Raw genomic sequence first — 24,101 nt, 5'->3', positions numbered from 1 at the left:
TGGATGGTTTGGTTTGGTTTTTTGCTCATGGAATGGACCATTTTGCTCAACTGTGCATATGATGCCCCATGTCTCTAGTTGGGATAAGATGCATATAGTATGCCACAATCACCTCCATTTTATAGATGAGAAACTGAGGTCCACAGAAGGGGAAATGACGTCCAAGGCCATTCAGCATTGAGATGTTCCCAGTTCACTCTTTTTGTGGCTGGAAGGGGATGGGAGAGGGGTGAACCAAGAAAAACCAGCCTGCCCTCTGGCTCTTGGGGCAGAGGAAGGAGCCGAACATCTAATGACTGCATTCTCCCCCATCCCACCCCCACTCAGTTTTAGAAGCAGGTATTTCTGTGAGCACAGACTCTTCTTCAGCTTCTCCCGGACCCCTGGGACCCTCAGGTTCCTCCTTCTCCTCAAGCAGGAGGGAGCCTGTCCACTCTTCCCTTCCCCCCTACTCAAGGCTTTCCTCCCATCCTCTCTTTCTCCCTCCTTGCTTTCCATCTTCTTTCCCTCCCGCTCATCCTCCTTTCTTCCCACCCCCTTCCCAGTCCCTGCCTGCCTCCTTCGGTGCTGACTCGGGGCCAGCAGAGGAAGGCTGTCTCCACCCACCTCTTGCACACTCTGCCGTCTCCTTTAAAAGCCGGAGCAGCTGAAGGGTGGCAACTTCTCCTCCCGCCAGCCTGGGCTCTCGGCCCCGCCAAGCTCCCGGGCCCAGCCCAGCCCAGCCCAGCTCCGGCCAGCTCGCCTCTCCCGGCTCCCTGAGGGGGAGATCCCCGTCACGCCCGCAGCAGCGGCCTCTCGAAAAGCTGCAGGACCACGTTGATTTGCCATTCTAAAAGATTTTTTTTTCTCTCAAAATAAAAAAAAAAAAACCCAACCCGGCTTGCAGGGGCGAAGTAAGTCGGGGGCCGCCGCAGCCCAGCGCAGCCCAACCCCAGATCGGCTCTTGCTGGAGCCTCCCGGACGAGGAGCAGCACGCGGGCACCAAGTCCACCTGTGTCCGCCCGAGGGGGCGTCCGGGAAGAGGCACAGTGAGGCGACCCTCAGGCGCAACCCAGGGCGGCGAGGCCCCGACACCCCCCCACACACAGGGACAGCGGCCCCTCCACCCCCTCAAGGCTGCAACACGGGCTTTTCTCCCTGGCTCCAAGTGCCGCCCCAGCCCAGCCCGAAGGCGCAGTGGGGTGCAAAGGAAGGGAACTGGCCGCTGGGGTACACTCAACTTTGGAAAAGTTTCCGGGGGGCTCTGGCCCGTTGGTTTCCCCGTTCTCCAACAACTGGAAGCTGTGAGATTTTTTTTCACCTTCCCCCACCCCAAATACTGCTATTAATCTAAGCCTGGGAGGGAGAGGATTCGCCCTCTCTCTCCTGTCTTGGGGAGTGTCAACAGGCGTGCCCTTTTTTTCTGAAGGGTCAGGAGCCCCAGGCCCCGCGGCCTTTCCCAAACAGCCCCCTACTCTCTCCCCACCCACACTCCGGGGGACGGTGGATGCGCGCTCCGGCTCGGGATCCGCCCGGGTAGCGCCCCCAGGCCGCCCCGAGCGCCGGAGCCAGCGGCTGCAGGAGAAGGACGTGGCCAGAGCGGCCCCAGGCTCGCCGAGAGCCGGGTGGGGGGCGACGGCGCCCCGGGGGCCATGCGGCTGAGTGGTGCCGGGGGCGGCGGCGGCATCACCGGGAAGAGCCCGAGCGCCTGAGCCGGTGGGAACCAAGGCGAGCGGAGCCAAGCGCGCACACCCTGGCCTGGAAGCAGGCACGGAGGCGCCCTCCGCCCCTGTGTTCGGAGCCCCGCGGGGTCGGCGGCGTCGGGATGAATTGCTGGGCGCTGTTCTTGTCTCTCTGCTCCCTGCCTCTGGTCAGCACCGAGGTGAGTGGCAATGACCAAAACGGGCTTATTTATTCTTGCTCCCCATCTCCAGCTTTCGCCCCCTCCTTTCCCTCTTCTGCTGAGACCAGTGAACTTCCCACCCCAACAGTGCCCATGCCAAACGGGGCAAGGATTCGGGTATACGGAGAGGAAACGCAAGGCTGAGCGGCGAAAGGGGGGCTGGGGAGCAGATAGAGATGTGCCGGTTTGCGGAGGGTTAATATCAGCTCTCACATCAGAAGTTGGGTCAGACAGCTGAGTTACATCTTGCCCTTCCTCCCTTTGCCGCGGCGTCCCCCCCCCCCCCAATTCCCAGTAACAACAGGTAAAAAAAAAAATAAACAAGTCCTTTTCCTAGATGGGGGGAGGGGAATTGAAGGCTCTGTCCTTCCTACTACCCCAAACCCTCCCAGCAGGCGGGGAGGGGGGAGCGTTTTGGCTGCAGCTGTTCTCCGTGCAAGCCCCTACCTGCACCCTTTGGGAAGGGGGTCATGGGGTTTGGGAGGGTCACTGTCCAGTTCGGTAAGACTCGGGAGCCCAGGTAGAGGGGGAGCCGGCAGAATCGAGGTGTCGCCGGGTTGTGGGAACTGAGTGGGGCGCAGTCCAAGCCCCGCCCCGCGAAGGTAGGTGGGGAGGGGGTGCGGTTCGAGCCGTGCCGCTTGGAGCCGCGGACTCGTCCTCCCGCATGCATGGCTCCGGGAGACATGAGATGGCGAGATCGCGAAGATCTGCCGAGCCGCAGCGGGGAGCCGGGGGGAGGGGGCCAACGGCGGGGGAGGGGCGCGTCTGTCTTAAAGGCACCGGGGCGGAGGCGGGAGTGCGTCGGAGGCCCGGCTTGTACCTGCGCCTCGCCCCCGCCAGCCAGCCGGGTTAGGGCCCGGGGTGGGGAATGCGCGCCGGCCGCTGCCAACGTTTAGCCGCAGGGGAGGCGGGCCACAGAAACGTCGGCAGAGAAAATAAATCAGGTCGGATCCCATGTTTTCCGCTTCACGCTGTAGTGAGCTGGCCGGTCTGTCGGGAATCCAGGTGGGAAAGGGGCGGGGCAGGCGCGAGGAGCCGGGGGGGGGGGGGGAGGGGGGGGGGAGAGGAGGCGGGAGGGCTCCCGAGGCAGGCGAGACGGGCACGCCTGGCCCCTGGGCCTCCAGCTCCCGCATTAGTCCGCGCGGGTGCAGCGCGCTCCTGCGGCACGGAGGAGGGGGCGGCTGCGCCGCAGGACTGGGGAGGGGGCGCAGGCCGTGGGGCGGGGAGAGGAGGCCGGGCCTCGGGGAAGGGGAGGGGACGGGGCAGCGGGGGCGGGGAAGGGAGGCCGGGCCGCCGCCAGCCCACCTCTTTTGGACCTTGGAGTAGCCACTGCCGCCGCCGCCGCTGCCGCCGCTGTGGTCTCCTTTTGTTCTCCCAGTTCCTCCCGGAGCCCCACCCTGGGGCAGCACCAGGGCTGCCGGGGGTGGGGGGCGGGGCAGGAGCCGGAGGTGCCCCTCTTCCCCACCCTCCCTGGCCTGACTCGACCCGAATCTAGCGGGCGAAAGAGGCCAGCTGCCGCCGCCGCCAGTGCCAGGGCGCCCTGAGGACTAGCGGCCCCCGACCCACTCACCCCACGCATGCCAGGCACGCACGCTCCTGGCAACGCTAGCAGATAGGCACGCATGCACGCCGCCGTGCCCCCCCCCCCGAACTCCCGCCGCTGCCGTGCGGTGCGCCCCAGATCCTCGTGGCCCCGCATCCTCTGGCGGGGGCAGTGCCAGCGGTGACCACAGCAGCCCGCGACCCACGAACAGGTGGGTCCCATCCCGGGCCATCTGGGCACTGAGGACACGTGGGCGCAGGCTCCTGCAACCTTTCTCTTCCAGCTTCTTCATCACCCGATCACTGTCCGCCCTACTTTCCAGGGCAGGGAAGGGTCCTTCTGCAGCTCCCCTCTTCCTCTCCCCCCTCCCTTCCTACTCCGGGCCTCCCGGCCTCTGCCTCGTGAGCCTTAGAGCCCTGGCAGTCTGGAGAGCCCGGAATTCCCATTCTCTAGTCTGTTACCAAGGCAAGCACTAAGTCCTCTGAGGCCTCCTCTTCCTCATTTGGCAAATGAGGGTGAAGAGGCATCATGGCGGAACCCTGCTGGACTCCGAGTAGGGAAAGATGCTCAACTGATACTTCCTAACTGTGATTGGGGAGGTTATTATGATTACTGCGTGTTGTGGGAAAGCATCCCATAGAAATATCTTTGGGTCAGGACCTCTCTGACTCAGCTTGGTGATGACTGTGTCGGGTCTGGGTCGGTCTGGAAGGTAGCGAGGCCTGGGGTCACTTTCCCTCTGTAATATTAGTTGTGTCACCAGAGGCAAGTCACATAAGCCCCTGAGCCTCAGTTTTCTTATCTGCAGAATGAGGGGCCCAGGTGCTAACATGCTGCTTTTTTTTTTATCGGTCCCCTCTGTCCCATACTGCCATGTAAAAATGGGTTTTGGAAAGGGAGGCTAGATCTACTTCCTCCAAAGCAGCCACCCCCCTAGGAGAGGCTAGCATACTGGAAAGAACACTGCCCTGCTCAGCAGCCCTGGGCCTCTATTCTGGTTCTGCCACTTAGAATGGTGTGACCTTGAGTAAGTCACTGCCTCCCCAGCCTCCTACTTGCCACTTCCCCAAAAGAAGGGGGTGTCCCAAATGATCTCAGAGTGCTGACATTCTGTGACTTGTGTGGTTTACTTTTCTTCCCTAGAAGGAGCATGGGCAAAGATGACCTATCGCTCCTAGGAGCCTGCTGGGTTTCCTAGCGTGCCTGCCTTTGCCTCTGGTTCTGCTTTTTATTTTTAAAATAAGCTCATCTCATTCTGAGTTAGGAAGTCTGAAGGGCAGTTCCATGATCTGATGGGGCTTTTCACAGTTCCTGGTCCTTTTCTCTACTGGATGCTACTTAGAACCCCCCACCCCCACCCCAGCTCCCTGTACTAGCGCTGGGTCAGGGTTAGATCGTCCCTGCCTATCCCCCTTTGGAATGCCTGCTTGGATGGCACTCTAGGGCACTCATGCCAGCACTATGTTAGCTCTCTAGATGAGGAAACTGAGGCCCAAGGTCACACTACCAATAGCCAATGGGAAGTCATGGACTTGGACTTTTTGACACCTGTCTTTACAATGACCCCCTCCCCCAGGTATTATCAAAGGAGAGTCACCTTTCTCTACAAGATGGTTTCAGAGCCATCCTGGGGATAGTATGGGAGGAAGCAGGTAGGAGAAACAGAGGGGAAGGAAGCTCCCAAGGAGTGTGTGTTGGGGCGGGGGGAAGGGATCAGCTGATGCCAGCACTTGGGAGCATGACTACAGCCTTCATGTGACTTGCTGTTAGCACCCTTTTGTGTCACAGAAGCTCAGAACTGGAAGGGACCTCAGGGGCCCTCCCACACCCCCAAAGCAGGCCTACCACATCCTTCAAGCAAAAGCTTGAGGACCTCCAGGGAGGAGGATGCAATTAGCTCTGGAGGCATCCCAGCCCTCATGGGGAAGAATTTCCTGACCGCATCCCCACAATCCCCCCAGTCTCCTCTGGGGCCCAGCAGAACAAAGCAAACCCCTTTTCCACATGACAATCTGTCCTATACTGGAAGTCAGTCTTCAGGTGTTCCGTCTCCCCACCCCCACCCCAGTCTTCTCTTATTTGACAAATTGTCCCTAGTTCTTCCAACAGATTCTGATAGGGCATAGTCATCACCATCCCCTCCTTGAGGGCACTCCAGCTTAGGCGGAGATCTTCAAATTGAGTACCAGAACTGACCCCAATACTCTGGATACAGTCTGCGCAGGGCCAAGAACTGGAGACCCTGGATGGGATATTTCTCTTCATGAAACCTAAAATTGCACCGATTCCTTTTTTCTTGGCTTTCTTGGTTGTCAGGCAGTGAAATGGAGGAAGGCTGAGGAGATACTTGGGGCATCTAATTCCCAGGTGTTTTGTTGAGTTTCCTTGACTGTGAGTCTGCTCTGAAGTAGGGAGAGAGGAGCATCACCCCATCCCTGGGCATTCTGTGCTGGCTAGAATTGGTCCCCCAGCACTTTGGAGAGCAGAGAGTGGGGACCTGCCCTCAGCATCCAGAGAGGGAGGAACACAGATGCTTTTTAAACAGGAGGTGGAGAGAAAACAAGTGAAGTTTAAAGATCTCTTTGGAAAGATTGATATATGGAACTTCTCAGCAGGAAGAGGGCTGTGCTGTAGCTTCGATGGGTGAAGGAGCTAGCTGGACTGAGAAGCTACCCAGTGGAGAGAATGGAGGTAGTCTGGTTAAGTGATCATGGTTGGGTACAGCCTCACTCCACACTGAAGGAAGAATCATGTTTCTTCTTTCTTTTTAAAGGTTTTATTGTAGCTTTTAAAAGAAATTACCTCTCAATGGCTAGTCCTACTCCTCCCTTCACCGTGGAACCCTGCCTTGTCCGGGAATGCAAACAAACTGATCCACTCACAGTGGCTGACAGTGTGTACCCTATTATGCAGCTGTAGGCCACCACCTCTCACAGCAAAGATATGTTTTGCTCTCAGTCCTCTTCCTCTCTTCTTCCAGGCAGTACCTGACAAGGGATGGGAGTGACCTCATAAGGTCTGATGGGCAGCAGTTGCCCCATCAGGAGACTGGGGCATAAGCACCTTGTAAAAGTGGACAGTGGGCACAGTGACCAGATAGGCAGTAGCAGGAGAGGGAGGAAGGTTGCAGAAACAGAGCTAGCATCCTGGTGAAGGGCAAGCAAGTTAGGAAGGGAGAGCCTAGTCCTGCATATCTCAGGTTGTTGCCCCGGAGATACCTGAGAATGCCAGGATGTTAGTTCTGGAAGTGACTTCGGAGGATATTCTCTCATTTCATAGGTGAGGAAAAGAAAGTGCAGAGAAGTGAAGGTATTTACTGCTCCCACCCCTCACCTCCCCCCCTCCCCCTGAGCGAATAGGGACTAGGAGGAGTTCCATTTGGAAGTCTTGCAATTACACCAAGCTGCTATCTGAGAAAACTGTACAGCATCTAAGGCTGGGAAGGTTGCCTTTTGAGCAGTGTCCATTCAACAAGCATTTATTAAGCACCTTCTCTGTGTGCATGCAAACTTATTTTTGTCTCCCCCTGGGACTAGAGCAGTCTCTGGAATACAACAGATGCCTAATAGATGTTTGCAAGGCCTTGGGCAAGGAGGTAGTGAAATAAACAGTTCCCTTAAGGAGTTTACAGTCTAATGGGTGTAATGCACCTCCCTGCCACACACACACACACACACACACACACACACACACACACACACACACACACACACATACACACTCTCTCTCTCTCTCTCTCTCTCTCTCTCTCTCTCTCTCTCTCTTAAGGAACAGAGAGAATGTGTTGGGGCAAAGGAGCCTCAGGTAAAGTGTCCTAAGCAATTTCTGGAGGCAGATAAGGGATTTCCCCTCTCTTCCCCAGTAGGCGGTGCCCTCAGTGACTTGACATGACAAGCTTGGATGGTGAAGAGCCACAGACCGCCCCACCCAGCTCAGGTGGTGGAGGGGTGGAGGTAGAGGCAGCCACAGTGTGTGTGGCTTTGGCTTCAGGTACTCAGCAGGTGGGTGGGGGATCAGGCCTCTTTGATGGGGCGGCTTCCCTTCTGAGGGAGGTAATTAACCTGCCCTGATCTATGTGGCCTCTCTCCACCTTCCAGGGAGGAGAGAGCTGTTTAGTTTGGCCCAAGTGTCTGGCTCAGCCTCAGGTACCTGCCTGTATACCTGCCTGCCTGCCCCACCCCTGCCCCTACCCTGGCCACTACCCCAGGCCTAGGATCAGGTGATAACATCAGGGATTGGCTCTCTTTGGCCCCAGCCCCAAGTGACACCCCTTTCTCCTGGAGAGGGAGGGTGCTCTTCACCCCAGCTGTGCTAACAGTGTTAGTCAAATCACCAGCTGTTCTCAGAAAACCTGGTCTTCTGCCATCTTCCCCCCTCCCAAGCCAAGCCAAGCAGAACAAGCTGGTCCCTGGTCCCCAAAGCTCTGCCCCAGGGCTTTAGATGTTGTGGTTCAGTGGAAAGAGGGCCGAATTTGGAATCAGTGGGCCTGGATTTAAATCTCAATTCTGCCAGTGACAATCAGTGACCTTAGGGAAGTCATTCTGTAGATTAATGGTGTAAGGTCCTTAAGTCTGTAATCTGGTGTCATCTAGAATTTGAGGCTCTAGGGCCTTCTCTGGTTTCCCTTCTCTGGTTTCTTCCCCAGTAAAATCAGGGGGTTGAGCTAGCTGGCCTCTGCAGTGCCGTCCAATCCAAATGTGTGGTTATTCACCTTTGCCACAGCCCAAGAAGGGAGCTGACAGCCCCCTCAGCTTGGGATAATGCCATTCTGGTGACTGAGTGCTGCCTCCCATTGGAGACTCAGTAGCAGAAAAGGCTCGGGGGAGCACACAGGCAACATCTGGCCCAGGTGGGAACATCCACTCTCAGCCTCCTTGGTTATCACTATCCTCATGTGGCCACTGAATCTAAGAGCTAGGAGGGCCTTGGAGGGCATGTGGTCTAACCAATACCTGAACTGGCATGCCTCTGCAATGCATACCTCATATGGTCACTTAGCCTTCACTTGAAGGCCTGGAGAGGAAACAGAACCCTGCAATACGTCTCCCAGCAGCCTGCTCTGGTGCTGGACAGCTCTCAAAGTTGAGTTTTTCTTTCATAGGAGCTTAATTCCATTTCCCTGTAATTTTTAACTGTTTCTTGCTCCTCACTCTGGGACCAAGCAGACTTCCACAGGACAGTCTTTCAAAGTCTTAAAGAAGGCAGCTCTTACATCCTTTGGGCTCAGACTTTCCTATTTCTCTCAAATGATCCTTCTATGGTAGAGTCATATGACTTCCTCATCCTGGAGGCCAGCACGTCAACATCCTTCCTAAATGGTGGACCACAGGACTCAACCCAGCCCTCCCCATGTAGTCTGGCCAGGGTAGGAACACCCAACATCCTTGTTCTGGATCCTCCTTCTTCCCCTTATTGGAACCCAGGATCTAGTGGGCTTCTGTGACTACCATGTCACACTGTTAACTCAATGGCTGTCTCAGAGCCTCCAACTGTGGGCTTCCATCAACCAATACATATACTGACAAGGTTTTCTAAAGGGAGGACTCTGTTAGGCCAGCAAAATTGGTGCAAAATATGGATAATACAATTAAGAAGCTCTTCTTCTCCTTCTCCTCCTTTTTCTTCTCCTTTTTCTTCCTCTTTTTCTTTTTTGGAGGAGATTGGGTCTCCCTATATTGACCAGACTCAAAGTACCACTCACGGACTGGCCCCACTGCTAATCATTGTGGCAGTTCTGACTTACTTAGTTTTTTCCCACCTGAGCCAGTTTGTAGCTCAGTGGCCCCCTACCTCTACCCAGCCACATTGATGTCAGACTTAGAGAGGATATCTGAATGGTTTAAACCTGACTGCAGCCCAGAACTCCTGAGCTCAAGACATCCACCATCAGTGGGGATCACAGGTGTTGGCCACCACTCCAAGAGGTATTTCAGAGACAACATAGGATAAGGTCATATACTCCACAGGCTAAATTAAGAGCATAGTTAACACACTGACTGGTTGGAGAATGCTGAATTTAGCATTCTTGAATTAGCAGACTTGAATTCAAGAACTACTTCAGACAACAAGCAGTGTGGACACAGCCTCATTTTTCCTTTTCTGTAAAATGGGGGTAATACTAGCACTTGCCTCCAAGAGTTATTTTGGGGATCAAGTGAGATTGTTTATTTAAAGTGCTTTATAAACCTTAAAGTGTCCCAGAAGTGAGAGCTAGTAGGAGTAGCAGAGTTTGGAGATAGGAGTGATCAATCATTCTTGGGGCATTCAAGGGTTCTTTGTTGGAGAAGGAAACCTATGATGGCAGAGTTTAGAACATGGAATATCCTTAGAACAGAGAATGGCAGAACTGGGAAGGAGCTTAGAACAGGTAGTGGAAGATCTGGGAAGGAGCTTAGAACATAAGATATTAATATTGTAGAATGTTCAAGTTGGAAAGGACTTTCAAAGACCCATGTAATCCAAATCTTTTGTTAGTAAACATTTATTAGGGGCCTCCAGTATGCCGAGCATTGTGCTAATAAGCACTGGGGGTACAAAGAAAAGCAAAGCAGCCCCTACCTCCAGGAGCTCCCAGCCTAAGGGGGGAGGTACAGTATTATGAATGTACATGGAGGAGATAGAAGGTGGTCTCAGAGGAGGAGGCTGCCCCCCCCCAGGTAGACTTCCAAGCTTGTACCTTGCCTAAAGTCCTCTAGTGTACAAGGCAGTTGAGTGGGGAGTCCAGTGTGGAGGCCCCTTGCCTTGTGATGCTGCCTTAAGGTTAGGGGCAGTACTTGGACCCCCCAAAGGACTGCCCTGCTTCTCTCTGCTCCTGTTCCTTTCATGTTCAATGTTTCACCATGCTGCAACCAGGTAGCTGTCCAGGGAACAATCCCCTGCTCTTCTCTACTGCCCTTCCTCCTCAGATACCAGTTCAGAACTCAGCTGGGAAGTCATGGCCTGGCTGAACTTTGGGGAGCCTGAGTTCCTACCTCCCCAGACCCTACAGAGCTCTACTCAGGCTCCTTCCCTCCCCCCACCTCTGCTTGGGTTTCTAGAACCAAGTCATGGGAAAACAGCTCCTCCCCCTTGTGCCCCACCCTCCCTCTAGCCTTAACTAAACATCAGGAACCAAAGTTTGAGTCAGTCAACATTTACTCTGTTGTCTGCTCTGTTTGGAGGCCTGTCCTGAGTTGCTAGGGGCTGGAAGACAGAACGAAAAGGCCTGGGCCTGATCACAGCCAGGTGTGGGAGACCCTGGTTGTGTGACCTTGGGCAAGTCCCTTCCCCAGGCCTCAGTCTTCTTATTGGCCGAATGAGATGAGAGGCATATTGTGTACTCTTGTATTCAGCAAGAACTTATTAACGCATCACTCTGTGCCATATAGGGCTGGAAACTGGCAACCCAAAGAGCCCCTGCCCTCAGGGTTGTTGGGAGGATCTAGTGAAATGGCAGATGCAAAACTCTTGGTGAAAGGCTGGGTAAGTGTGGGTTGTTACTGTGGGGGAGGCATCGGGGTGAGTTGCTTAGACCAGCCAGCAGAGCTGGGTTTGAATCCTGACACTGGTGCTTCCAATCCACTTGACCTTGTATAAGGTGCTTTACTTTCCTGGGCCTCAGTTTCCTCATCTGTAAAATACAGAGGAAGGTCCCCTAAAGAGCATCATCAAGGATGAGAATGCCTTCCACCTAAAACCAGGATGACGGGACTGAAGGGTCCCAGTGAGCCCTGGAGGAACACGCATACTCAGGGTGTGCGTGTGTGACAAACCTACATATAACCCAGCGAGATGGAGGCTGTGGCCTTGATGGAAAAGAGCTTTCCTAACAGAAGCAATATTTTCAGAGAAGTCTCCCTTCCCTAGGCTCCCGAAATTAGCCTCCAGGACACTGAGCCCATGAGAGAAATCTTTGGGCCCCAAGTCCTGGCCTTTGAAACAGCAGTATTTCCCATACTGAGAGCTGCATGCTTGTTTCTCCCTCCACCTCCTTTCCTTGTCCTTTGGAAACCAGTCTTGTTCCCTGAGCTCTTCTTTTGCCCTCCCAGTGTGGGATGTTGGGGGCCTCCCCCAACTTGCTGTGGGCTGTGAAACCTGAATCCCATGTGATGTCGCCCAGGATGACCGATGATGTCACATGGCTCTTTGGATGCTTGTGATATGATATTGTAGGATGGATGGCTTCCCTGGAGGAAACTGGGCCATGGGTGGGGAATGGTTCACCCCCTTATTGGGTTTCATGTGTTTTTGGGGAGAGTCCAGAACAATGGTCTGAAAATAGTCTTGGCTGGACACTGGGAGAAGGGCAGATTTCAGGCCTTGGGGATACCTGGGAAAAGAACTCCCCTATCATGCAAGAGGCCTGTCTGCCTGCATTTTCAGTGATAAGCATTTATTAAGCACCTACCACATGTGTAAAGTGCTGTGCTCAGCAATGGGGAGACAGTGGTAAAAAATCATGGGGGGCTTTGAGCTTTGGTGGAAAATGAAGGGATTTGAGGTAGGAGGACCTGAGTTCAAATCCCTCTCTACCATTTACTATGCATATGACCTTGGAGAAGTCATTTCTCCCTGGACCTTAGTTTTCTTATCTGAAAATGAGGCAATTGAGCTAAATGGTCCCTTCCAACTCTAAGCATATAATCTTAGGAACAGTGTAGGCCTGGTCCTCCCAGAACTAACAATCTAGAGACGGGGAAGAATCATGTACACAGGTGGGGTTTCTCCTCTGTAAGATGGGCTAGATGGCCTCAGGTCCTTTCCAGGCTTGGAGTGAGCTCTGGGCTCCATTTTCTAACCTGAAAAATGAGGGCTTGAAGCAGCTCTCCTCTATGGTGCCACCCAAAGACTCATACCGGGTAGAATGTAGCAGGGCCAATGTAGAGGTCTGGGGGAAGGTCTCTAGGCAAACACGAGTACGGAGAAGATTGGGATTGGGAGGAACTTCTCAAAGGAGGCAGGCCCTGTATGGGCCTTGAAGGGCAGGTACAGCTGGCAAGCCAGCTGGCTTCAGTGGACAATGCCTGGTAGGTAGCAAGGCAGCAGAGGTGGAGCAGACCTTTCACACAAGGCCGAGAGCTCCTGTAGGCTATCCTGGGGACAATAGGGATGCATCATCTAGAAAATGAAAATGTGTGTCAGAATGATCTCCCATCCATCTGATCTAGGATCATGGCTGTAGAACTGGCAGCAGCCTTATATGTCATCTAGGGAACTGCTTCATTTTACAAATGAGGAAACTGAGGTTAAGGAAGTGACAGCCAAGGTCACACAGCTAGTGAATGGCACAGAGTGGTCCTGAACGAAGGCCCTGCCTTCAGTATCCTTTCCAGCATCCATCCTTTAGGGGCCCACTGAGAGCCCCAGAACTCAGCTACTTGCCTTTTCCTTTGCCTTCCTTTGTCTCTAGCCAGCTCTCCCCTGGTGCCCACATTGGGCCAACCAGTCCCCCACTCCAGGGAAGGGTGGTTGAACTGTCCTCTCCTGCTTCCAAGTTGATGTCTTCCTGTTTGTGTCTTTGCCTGGCAGGGGGACCCCATTCCTGAGGAGATCTATGAGCTGCTCAGCCACCCCTCGCTCCGATCGATCAGTGACCTCCAGCACCTGCTGCGGATAGACTCCGTAGGTAAATCCAATCTGCCTGAGCCTCTTACCCCTTCCTCTCCCCCCCCTTCCGTCTGGTACCAGCAGGGCCACTGGACCAGGAGCCAAAGGTGCCACATGACCTTGAACTAGTCATTTCCCCTTCTCTGAGCCTCAGTTTCCTCCTCTGTAAAATGAGGAAGGCTATCTCACCTCTGATATATTTTCAGACTCTAAACCTATGATCAAATTCCCTCACACAATGTGGGGGAGGGTGGCAGCCTGGCCCCAGCTTCCCTAGGGGCCCAGCTATGTCCGTTTATAGCCCCTCTTGTTGTAAGGGTTGGACAGAGGACCAACAGCAGGGAAAAGGAGGAGGAGCTGATCCTGGAGTGGCGGGGTGGGGGTGGGCAAAGGATGTGGCCAGATCAATAGAATGGTTTTGGGTGGGGGGATCTACTGTATTTACTATCCGAGTGACCCTGGGTAAATCACTTCCCCTTAGTGGACTTCAGTTTTTTCTTCTGTTTAAAAAAAATGAGGATGTTAGACAAAGTGACATCTCTCAGTTCTCACTCTGATCCAGGTGAGCTTGGAAGCTGGTGAGGGAGGGTAGTACAGCCTCCCTGTCTCAACTGGCCACTAGCCTGGACTCCGAGGTCCCTTGGGGACACCTGGCTAAGCCTGAGGGCAACCCTGCTCCAGCGGAGCCTAGATCTCAGGCACGTGCTCTCGGGCACACACGTGCCAGGGCCAGCGGGCTGGGTCAGGAATGTATTTATAAACTCGGTCTTCAGGGCAAATTCCATTCTATTCTAACCTCTCCCCCCCAGCCCCCAGCCCTCCTTCTCTCTAGGGTTTTGTCTGTTTGTAGCTTTGTGATCCTTGCTGAGACACTATCTATGGGGGAACAGAATTTCCTCCCTTTGTTCCTTCTACCAGGCGGCCTACTGGCGTCCTCTCAAAGGCATTCTCTCTGCCTTTCAAACTGGCCCGCTCTTGGTGGGGGTGTGGGGGGAGAGAGCGGGAGGGGGCACCAGCTGTGCTCACCTATTGTTTGCCCAATTGAGAGGAGACAGGGGCTCTCCACCCAGCGGCGGTCTCTCCAACTCACCCTCAGCCCCATGCCCTTGTAGCCTGGACACACAATGGGGCAGCTTCCAAATTTAGAAGGCCTTCTGCTAGCAAGACGTCCTCCACCTCCCAGCCTCCTCCCAGCCTTCCCACAGTCCCCGCACCGACAATCACCCACCGACAATCCAGCTGAGATCAAGCTGGCAGAAAAGGGTGGAGGTCAACGGGGCAGTGGCAGAATCTGTGTGTCAAGGCAACTGTGGAGCTATTTTGTTTGTTTGTTTTGTTTGTTTGTTTGTCTGTAAAAGTATCTTGCCTTCTCCTCCATCCATCTCTCTCCTTCTCCCACTCACCTCAACCGCCAGTGAAATTCTAAGAAAGGAAGGCGGAACATGAAAAGAGACAGTCTGGTGGGGATAGACAGACAGACAGACAGACACTGTCATGATACTAATTGGGAGGACAGAAATGCATCCCCGAAGGACAGTTTCTAAACCAGATTCCCCTGAGAGAGCAGGCTGGTCCTGTAATCTTGGCCTCAAGACCTGGTTAGCTGGAACTGAGCAAAGCCACGCAGGGCCAGAAGAGGGGGAGCTGGGAAGGAGTAGGAGTGGGTCAGGAAGCCCAGGGATTAGTGGCATTAGAGCCAGAGGGGCCTGGGGACTGTGTGTGACCCCTTCTTTTTACTGAGGCCCAAAGAAGGGGGGGACTTGCCTGTTGCCACCAGACACCAAGTTCTAAGGCTGGCATTTGAACTCAGGTCATCTACAGGCGAGTGTAGCGTAGTAGGAGGACTTGGATGACTTGAGTTCTGGCTCTGATACAATTTACCCACTTCTTCTTGGGCAAGTAACTTCCCTTCTCTGAAATTGAATGGTTGGGCTGGTTCATATCCGCAGTTCCTTTCTTAGAACCTCCCTTGACACTGAGCATCTGTAAAATGGGTATAATACAAGCACTTTCCTCCCAGAGTTATTGTGAGGATCAAACAAAATCATAAAGTATTTACGTGCCTGTTACATAGTAAGCGCTATATGCAGTGGTAGCTGTTATTATTAATTGCTAAACAAACCAAAAAAAGCGCTGTGCCAGGTGCTGGGGCTCCAAAGACCCCAGAATGACACATTCCCTGCCTTCAGTGGGCTTCCATTCCAGGGTGGGGGTGGAGAGAAGCCACCTTGGTCTCAGAGGATTTGTCTGATGTTTCATCCCTACTTGACAGCCGGTGATTTATGGAACCTCCCTGGGTCTTTGTCTTAGAAGAGAAGAGGGGTGAACTGGGTGGTTGCAGGGGGACCCTATGAGACCGCAAAATAAAGGCAGAAGGGCAGGGGGAAACACCAGAAGCTTTGTGATCCAGGGGCGGCTTCTTATAGGGGGCATATGAGTCTTAAAGGAGAGTAGAAATTTAAAGAATTCTTCAGGATTCTAAGATTGAGAGGTTCCCCTCTCAAGAATGGTGAAAATAGAGCCTGTCCACAGGGAGATCAGAATCTAATGAAGAAGATAACGTGCTAATAGAAGGTAGTCTAAGAGGACAGAACTGGGGGATGGGGGTCAGGATCAAGGCATGGCTGACCAGGACCAGCCAAAGGCATGTGAAAGACAGTGACCCGAAACCCCAGTTCACCTCCTCTCTCTAGCCACCATCCAAGGCAGTGGGTAGGCTTTGGCTAGAGCCCGTCTGAAGGTAGGGTTAGTGATCTAGCAGATTCTACCCTTTCTTTCTGGGCTTAGAAAGGCTTGGAGCACAGAGATCTAGGTCCTTCTCTCTGACTCAGGGTCTCCATCTATAAAATGGGGGCAGTGGTCATTGAAGCAGTCGTTTCCCAGGAGCTATCCTGAGGAAAGGGCTTTGTAGACCCCAAGGCACTGTAGTAGAAGCAGCCTGTTAGTCCTTTAAGCTTTCTAGTTCTCAGCAGGTTACCCTAAGCAAAGCAGAATGATCCACAGATACTCAACCTACACACTCTTCCTTTATGTTGGAACCTCTCCTGTATCTGGGGGACAAAAACATTGACCCCCAGTACTGATGCCCAGCCAGTCAACTCCCTGGGAAGGTCCTGTGCCAGGAGAAATCTCCCTCCTCACACAGCCAGTGCCCAGGACTAAGGAGGGGCTGAAAGCTAGATCACTATCCTGCTCTCTCCCCCACACCCAACTTCAGCTCCCCCCTGGGGATTCTGGGAATTTCTCCATTCAGCATTTCCTGTGGGAAAGCAGGGGTGGATGGGGGCGCTGGAAACAAGTGAATGCTCAGGGTCCTTGCACCCGCCTGGCCTGGGGGACCGGAGGTTTCACTTACAGTAGCAGAGGGGAAGGGTTATTTTTAACTCCATTTCTATGGGTTCTGGCCAAAAATGTGACTCTCTGACAGAGGGTGGGGTTGGCAGCCCCAGGGGAAGAAGGATTGACTCTACCAACCCTGTAACTTTTGCCTCCACTCCCTCTCAGTCTTCTTTTCAAGACTCCCTCTCTTTCTACCCACAATTCCATTTAGGGATGGGGAATTATTTTGGTAGAAGAGGATCTCAGGATCCTAGTTCCAGAGACCATCTATTCCAACACTCTTTTTGATGGATGAGGAAACTGAGAGAGTAATTACTCAGAGAGTAATATGTTCAGTATCACACAGGTAGTAAGCCCACACCCTCTAGTACTAATCAGTACATTCTCTACTCCCCGACAATGCATCAGTTGTACCTGATGGTACCACCTGTGGTGAAACCGATGACCAGGGAGAGAGGATGGAGGTTCTTTCATCTCTGTCTCCCTGGGGGAGATCTCCATTCCTAAACCCAATGGCCTCATAGCCCACAGCCCTGATTCTGAAGCTGGTCCTTCTCTTGCAGAGGAGGATGTGGCAGAACTGGACGTGAATATGACCCAGGCACGTTTTCCTAGTGAGCCGGTCATCCTGTCTCGTGAAAGGAGGAGTGTGGGTAAGGAGGGAAGGGTGGCCACGGGCCTGAAGGAAACTGGATGAGCTAGGGAGAATCCCTGGTGGTTTTCCCTCTCCCTGCCTGCCCTGCTGAGTGGGAAGTTTGGTGGAGACAGAAGGATTCCCTCCTTCTGGGGAGTCCGAGGACTTGGATTTGAACCTAAGCCCTTCGTACTAGTCAGGAGACCTTGTCAAGGTCACTTTCCTTTTCTGGTTTCAGTTGTCTGGGGCTGGACCGAATGACGCCTGAGTCCCTTTTAATTCTAGATCTGTGCAGGAGTGATCTCACGGAGGCAGAGGGATGGCGTCTGGGGACTGCCCCACAGGGTGGTGAGAGCCCCAGCTTTGCCAGGACTGAGCTGTGCTTACCTGGACAAGCCATTTCGCTTATTAAGCTCCCGGGGATTGGGCCCCCAGGGTCCTTTTCAGCTAGGAGATACTGGGCTCCCAGAGGCCAGAGAGGGTTCTGTTCAACAGCCGCTCCCTCCTCTTGTCCAGCGGCTGTGACCGCGGCGGAACCCGCAATGATTGCAGAGTGCAAGACGCGCACCGAGGTGTTTGAGATCTCCCGGCGCCTCATCGACCGCACCAACGCCAACTTTCTAGTGTGGCCACCCTGCGTGGAGGTGCAGAGATGTTCTGGCTGCTGTAACAATCGCAATGTCCAGTGCCGCCCCACCCAGGTGCAACTGAGGCACGTACAGGTGCGTGTCTCTGGCTGCGCCCTGCCTGGTGGGCTAGGGCTGGACTCCGTGCGTGGGATACTCTCCTTCCTCTAGGTGGGAAGGGCCTTACCGAGAGAAACTTGGAGCACCCGAGAGCAGTGTGACCTTGGGCAGATCCATGACTTCTCTTGGCTTCAGTGTTCCCACCTTTAAAATGGGGGACTTAAACCAAATGATCCTAAAAGTCTTCTATCTCCACATCCTATGGGGGTGATGTAGGGGCAGCTGGGTGGCCCAACAGCTAGAATTCTGGACCTGGAGTCAAGAAAACCAGATTTCTTAGACACTTATCAACTGTGTGACCCTGGGCAAGTCACTTAACTTTGGTTTGACTCAGTTTCCCCATCTATAAAATGGACCCCCTCCTAGGGTTGTTGTGAGAATCAGATGAGATAATAATTGTAAAACACTTAGCTAAGTAAGTGCCTTATAAATATTAGCTATAATTACTATTCTAAGAAGAGAAAGGGACAAGGGAAATCCTCATCCCCTCACTGAGATCGAATGCACACTAACATGCTACATAATATTAACGATCTATACATCCATCCATTGAGTAAGAATGTATTAGGGGCCTTCTATGTGCTTTGCTATTTCCTGCAGCAGGTGGTACCTGAGCTGAGTTTTGAAGGAGGCTGGGGAGTCTAGCCTCTTCCTCCTTCATGTTTGCTGGCTCCAACCACCCCTAGACTTTCCTGAGCTGTTTCACTTTCCTTGTTAAAAGGGAGCTCAGTAGGTGTTAATGACCCTTTGAGTGGCTTCATGCCCCCTTGACCCCTTTCCCCAATGTCCCTCTGTCATGTTCACCCTCACCCCACTGGAGGTCCTTACCAGCTGGAGTGTTCCCTGGGACAACCATTCCTTTCTCCTTTATGGATTTCCCCTCTAGCCATCTGGAAACAGGCACTTGCCAGCTGCCCAAACCCCTGACAAGTGGACTCCCCCAAACTTCCTCTCAGATAGCCACCTGCCCCATCCCTCACCCCCACAGCCAGCCCCTGTGAGCTTGGCTGGCAGTTGAGGGATCACAGGAGTGAGGATGCTCACCATCTGCGTTTCAGAAATGGAAATGCCTTTTCCTCTTCCTTAGGGGGTATTTGTACTGGGACTGCCAGGCAGTCTTCTTTGGTGGAAAAAGTGAAGAGAAGGGTTCAGGTTGGATTCTCTGATGAAGGAGGATAGGGTCAACATTTGGGAGACATTAATCTTCTGTACTGTGTTCTTATTTCCATCAATCTCTCACAGGTCAGGAAGATAGAAATTGTGCGGAAGAAGCCAACCTTTAAGAAGGCAACAGTGACCTTGGAGGACCACTTGGCCTGCAAGTGTGAAACAATAGCAACCCCCCGGTCCTCGACCCGAAGCCCTGGGAGCACCCAGGGAAACAGAGGTATTAGACTCTGGGGACCTCAGGAGGGCAGCCAGAGGTGCCCCGGGTTGCCAAGGGCTGAAGCCAGAGTCCTGAATCCTTGTAGACAGATGCCCCAATTCATTGTCAAAATTGTCATCATCATGACAACTAACATTTCTATAGCACTTTGAGGTTCTTTAAGCTTTATAAATATGATTTCATTTGATCCTCACAGCAATCCTGAAAGGTAAACTGAGGCAGACACAGGTGAAGGGACTTATCGAGGGTCACACAGATAGTAAATGTCTGAGGCTAGATTTGAACTCAGGTGTTCCTGACTCCAGGCTCAGAACTCTGTCCATTTCACCACCAAGCTGCCTTAATACCCCTGGACCATGGGCAAAGTTGCCCCCTCTGTCTAACCCAGCCCTCAGCTGTCCCTCAGACCCCCTCGATGGACTGCAATTGGTAGAATTGGAATTCAGTGCAATTCCAGAAATTAGCATTTGTTAAGCTCCTGATCTGTGGAGAGGGAAGTGAGAGGTAAGAAGTACAGAGAACTGGGACTATGAAGTCAAAAGAACCTAAATTGAATCACTGTATCTTTGGGCCTCAGTTTCCTCACATGTAAAATGAGAGAATGAGGTGACCTCTAAGGTCCCTCCCAGATTTAACATCCGATGATCCTATCAATCTGCTTCCAACACGAATTAACTATATGACCTTGGATCAATCTCCTGGCGTCTACAAGAACTGGTATCCTCCTCTGTACAAAGGGGATTATAACACTCCCTATTGGTGGGCAGGGGACAAAATGGATAGAGTGCTGGATCTGGAGTCAGGAAGACTCCTCTTTGTGAGTTCAAATCTGGCCTCAGACACTTCCCAGCTGTGTGACCCTGAGCAAGTCACTTCATCCTATTTCCCTCAGTTTCCGCATGTGTAAAAATGGAGTGGAGCAGAAAATGGTGAACCATTCCAGTATCTTTGTCAAGAAAACCCCAGATGAGGTCACCAAGAGTTGGACATGACTGAAAAATGACTTAAGAACAAGAAATTAGTGGTTAGGGTCAGATAAATGATGCCTGTTAGGGCTTTGTGTAACCTTAAAGCATTATGTAAGTGTGAACATCTCAGGAGGGGAGAGATGAAATGAAATGGGGTCAGAAGACAAAATTTTAAAGCCTAACTTTGCCCCTTACCCTCTTGTGGGCCCTTGGGCCGTTCCAGAGCTCCTCTGGTGGGGGGCACTTATCTCTAGAATGAAGAGGTTAGTTACGGTGGCCCCAAAGTTCAGTCCAGTTCTTGATCTCACATCTTAGGAAATGTGGGGCTAGTTGACCTTTGAATTTTGTGTGTTTTGTTTGCTTTTCCATGAATGTGCTTTTCCCCCCAAAGAGTGTGTGTCTGAGGACTGGGACTATTTTTTTAAATATGTGCATCTCTATCTCCTAGTAAAGTACTGGGTGCACTATAAGTGGTTAATAAATGCTTGTTGAGTTGAAATAAATGAAGAAAGGAGCTGAACAGGCTTCCCTCCTGCCCTCTCTTTACCAGGGACCTTAGCGTGCAAAGACTCTCTCTCTGTCTGTGTGATATTCTTGAGATTTCTTAAAATAGATTTGATCACTTTTATTTTTACATCACCTACATTTCCTAGTGTACTTCTTTTCTCCCTTCTCAGATAGCATGGTTGTTAAAAAAAAAAAAAGAATGAAAAAGGGAAAAACCAAAAACCACGCACCACTATTTGTTTGGCCATTCCCCAATCAACAGGCATCTCCTTTGTTTCCAAACCTTTGCTACCACGAAAGGGAGCATTATAAATATTTTGGTGCATATAGAGCCTTTCTATTTGGAATATTTATTTAGCAGATGGGGTGTCTGGATCAGAGAATATGGATATTTTAGACACTTTCTTCAAGTAATTTCAAATTGTTTTCCAGAATGGTTAGAACAAGTCTTAACTCCACCCACAAGGATAGAGTATGTTTCCTGACTCTCCAGTCTCTGCAACCTTCCTTGTTCCCCACTTTCATCATCTTTGCCAGTGTGTTGGATTCAAGATGGAACCTAAGAGTTGTTTTGATTTTCATTTGTCTTATTATTAGTGATTTGAAGTATTCCTTCCTGTAGTTGTTAGTAGTTTGCAATTCTTTTTGGCTTTTGTACTTGCATGTTTCCAATAGTTGCTTACGTATCTTGTACATCAGACCCTTCTCAGAGATACTTTATGCAAAGATTTCCTTCCAGTTAGTGACTTCCCTTCATAGTCTAGTTGCATTAATTTTATTCATGAAAAAGCTTTTCAAGTCCACATAATTAAAAGTATCTCTTTTATATTTTGTAATCACTCTATTCCATGTTTCTTTTTTAAAAAAAAATTACTTCCAACAATGACTGTGAAAGGTACCTGATCTGACAATTAAAATTCAGGTCATGTTCCCCTTTTGAATTTTGTAATAGTGTAGGGTGTAAGATGTTGCTCCAACCCTAATTTCTGCCAGATTGCCTCTAGTTTTCCTAGAAATTCTTGTCATAGAGGAAATACTTTCCTATGCAATTTACATTTTGGGAGTTGAATTCAATTATTTCTGATCCTTGCCCACAATCTATACTATGTAGAGATACAATTTAGTTACTTATTCACTCCTTTGAAAGGCTTTTTCTCTGTCCTTCTGAACAGGTGGGTCCACCCCAAACAAGGTGATAGTGCGGAAGGTTCGGATCCGAAGGCCACCCAAGGGGAAGCACCGAAAGTTCAAACACACCCATGACAAGACGGCACTGAAGGAGAGCCTCGGCGCATAGGGGCACTGGCCAGGGAGAACATGATGGGCAGGTAAGGGGAAAGGAGGTGGAATGGGAAAACTTGAGTCAGAAACCCCTCTGTCCCTGGGTGTTCCTTGACCCCACTGACCCTTCCTTAGGATCATTCCTAGCCAGGGAAATGGGCCAAAGCTGATGGCATAGTGGAAGGAGTGATGGGTTTGGAATCAGAGGCTAAGGGTTCAAATCCCAGTTCCCTGTGTGACCTTGGGCCCTTCACTTCCCCTCTGTGGAGACTCAGTTTTCTATATGGTGAGAAGGATGGAATAGTCACTATTAATGGTCATATGGTTGGAAGACTGGACAGTACTTTCCATAGAATGAAAGGACCTCCGGCTGTGGGGTCAGAGGACCTGGCATGGAGGGGAATTCTTCTCCAGTCCTTTGGGATCCCTGGAGTGGACTGGGCTGGAGAGCCATGTTCTGTATTCTCTGCCTGGGCTCTCTGACCATCATGTTCTTCTCTGTTTGGTTTCCAGGTTTATTTAATGTATTTCTCGTATTGCCCCCATGGGGTTCTTGGAGTGAGAATATTGTTCTTCTTGTCTGTCCGTCTCGGTGGCCGACGCGGATGGCAAATGGTGCTTCCCTTATCCTTGCAGTGGATCTCCTGTCCCTCCGGGCTCAGTGACCCTCTTGCCCTCTGCGCTCCCAAAGGTCACTCTTCCCACTGGCCATGGGGGGTAATAAAAGAAATGGAGAAAGCCTTTGGTAAGAGGGGCCTCTTGTTCCCCTCCCCCTTTCCTCCTGGAGGCCCTGCCTGGGTGACAGATGGGACACCCACAGCAGGGGCCCGCAGGCTCCCATGGCTCCAAGCAGCGGCCCACTCAGCCAGATTTTGCCCCTAGGACGCATAGGATTGTCCTGGCCATGTGGCAATCCAGAGGCCCGAGTGTGACTCTGTGGACCCGGACTGGTGGGGCTTTCAGCAAGAACCTTCTTCCTGTGTGCTCCACTCCAGGCCAGCACCCAAGGAGCACAGAGCTGGACGAGGCAGTCACTCTTTCCGCATCCTGCCCATCACCTGCTCGGTTATTTCACTTTTTATGCACATAATTTTGAAACTGTGGTTTCTTCTGAAGTGGGTTTTGCCATGGGAGAGCAGCCTGTGGTCAGTCATCGGGAGGCTTACCACCTGCTCCTCAGAGCACTGTCTCAGATGGGCTGGAGACTGACTGTTGTGCAGAGGGAAGCTGGACCCGATCTGGTTATTTCCTTACCCTGTCTCTCCCTCCTCATTTGCTGTTCCCCTCCTTCCTGCTCTCTGCCTTCATTTTCCTACATCATGGTCAGCCTGTCCAATCCTGGATGGAACAGAAGAGGGGTGTTGGACACCTCCAGTCCTGGCTCAGGCAAGCCTGAGGGCAGGAGTGGGAGGGAGGGAGTGAAGGCCCCTCAGGAAGGAGAGCAGGGATGGTGTGGTGGGATGACCACCTAGTCTGGGGTCTGCTTCTGACTTCCCTGCCTCCAACCTCATCCCAACCCTGTAACCTTCCCCAAGTCCCTTCCTCTATGTCTCAGTTTCCCCATTTGTAAAATGAGGGGGTTGGATTACATGATCTCTAAGGTTCTGTCCAACTCTTTAAAAAATCCGTCCCTGAGTGTCTCAGGCCTCTCCTTGGTCCCCTTTGGGGTATCCTAAAGAAGAGCACCTTGGGAGAGAGGAAGGCCCGTGGTGACCTCATCTGCAGTTCCTAGAGGCTGCTGAGGTTTGGAGGAAGCCCACCTTCTGGCTTCTCCCTAGGCCAGCTCCTGGGGTCTCACTGGGAAAGGACTGGGGGGGAAGGGAGAGCGGGCTTGGCTTCCCATCCTTTCCACCTTCTGCAGCTCTTTACTCAGAAATCCACTTCCTTCAGTTTGTAAAGTTGGTGATTATATTTTTTTTGGCTTTTCTTTTATTTTTTAAATGTAAAATTAATTTATATTCTGTATTTAAAGTTGTAAAAAAACCAAACCATATGAAACAAAAGCAAATGAATCCACCAGTTCTGTCTCATCAGTCACCTTTGTACCCTCCCTCAGATATCCCTCCCTCAGGGAGCTCACAGTGGACTGCTGGCTGTCTTCTCCAGGGAGCTCTTTGCTCTGGGTCTCTGCTTCCCCAGCCCCAGCCCTAAACGGGCAGAGCCACTCTATTTATGTTTCCATTCTAGTCACCAAAGGAGAGTCCTGGATTTGAACTCACAAGAGGCCTG

The 24,101-nt window shown here is 52.1% G+C and overlaps 1 protein-coding gene across 5 annotated transcripts; it reads left to right on the top strand.

Moving 5' to 3' along the window:
- Positions 1-657: 657 nt before the first annotated feature.
- PDGFB (platelet derived growth factor subunit B) lies at positions 658-23,891 on the top strand. 5 transcript variants are annotated; one of them, XM_072656181.1, is made up of 8 exons: positions 1,847-1,861; positions 10,793-10,886; positions 12,933-13,029; positions 16,913-17,002; positions 17,479-17,705; positions 18,972-19,116; positions 21,764-21,919; positions 22,386-23,891. In XM_072656181.1, the coding sequence occupies exons 2-7, from the start codon at positions 10,854-10,856 to the stop codon at positions 21,886-21,888; spliced, it is 717 nt and encodes a 238-aa protein (XP_072512282.1). In that variant the 5' UTR covers positions 1,847-1,861; positions 10,793-10,853; the 3' UTR covers positions 21,889-21,919; positions 22,386-23,891. The 5 variants fall into 5 exon arrangements, with proteins under 5 accessions (XP_072512280.1, XP_072512281.1, XP_072512282.1 ...); XM_072656177.1 differs by lacking the exon at positions 1,847-1,861 and adding an exon at positions 2,733-2,887; XM_072656178.1 differs by lacking the exon at positions 1,847-1,861 and adding an exon at positions 2,736-2,887 and having other exon boundaries at positions 17,500-17,705.
- Positions 23,892-24,101: the final 210 nt, after the last annotated feature.

Source organism: Notamacropus eugenii, chromosome 3 (assembly GCF_028372415.1).
Source record: "Notamacropus eugenii isolate mMacEug1 chromosome 3, mMacEug1.pri_v2, whole genome shotgun sequence".
NCBI lineage: Eukaryota > Metazoa > Chordata > Mammalia > Diprotodontia > Macropodidae > Notamacropus > Notamacropus eugenii.
Note: the sequence above shows the minus strand (reverse complement) of the source record. Positions and strands in the feature narration are given on the sequence as shown.

What these genes read in the sequence shown, in the direction of transcription:
- PDGFB (XM_072656177.1), top strand. Translation starts at nt 2,751, where the DNA reads ATGCGCGCCGGCCGCTGCCAACGTTTAGCCGCAGGGGAGGCGGGCCAC. An exon ending in CCGGTCTGTCGGGAATCCAG is followed by an intron (nt 2,888 to 10,792) that starts GTGGGAAAGGGG and finishes TGTGCCATATAG; the next exon opens with GGCTGGAAACTGGCAACCCA. An exon ending in TCGTGAAAGGAGGAGTGTGG is followed by an intron (nt 17,003 to 17,478) that starts GTAAGGAGGGAA and finishes TCTGTTCAACAG; the next exon opens with CCGCTCCCTCCTCTTGTCCA.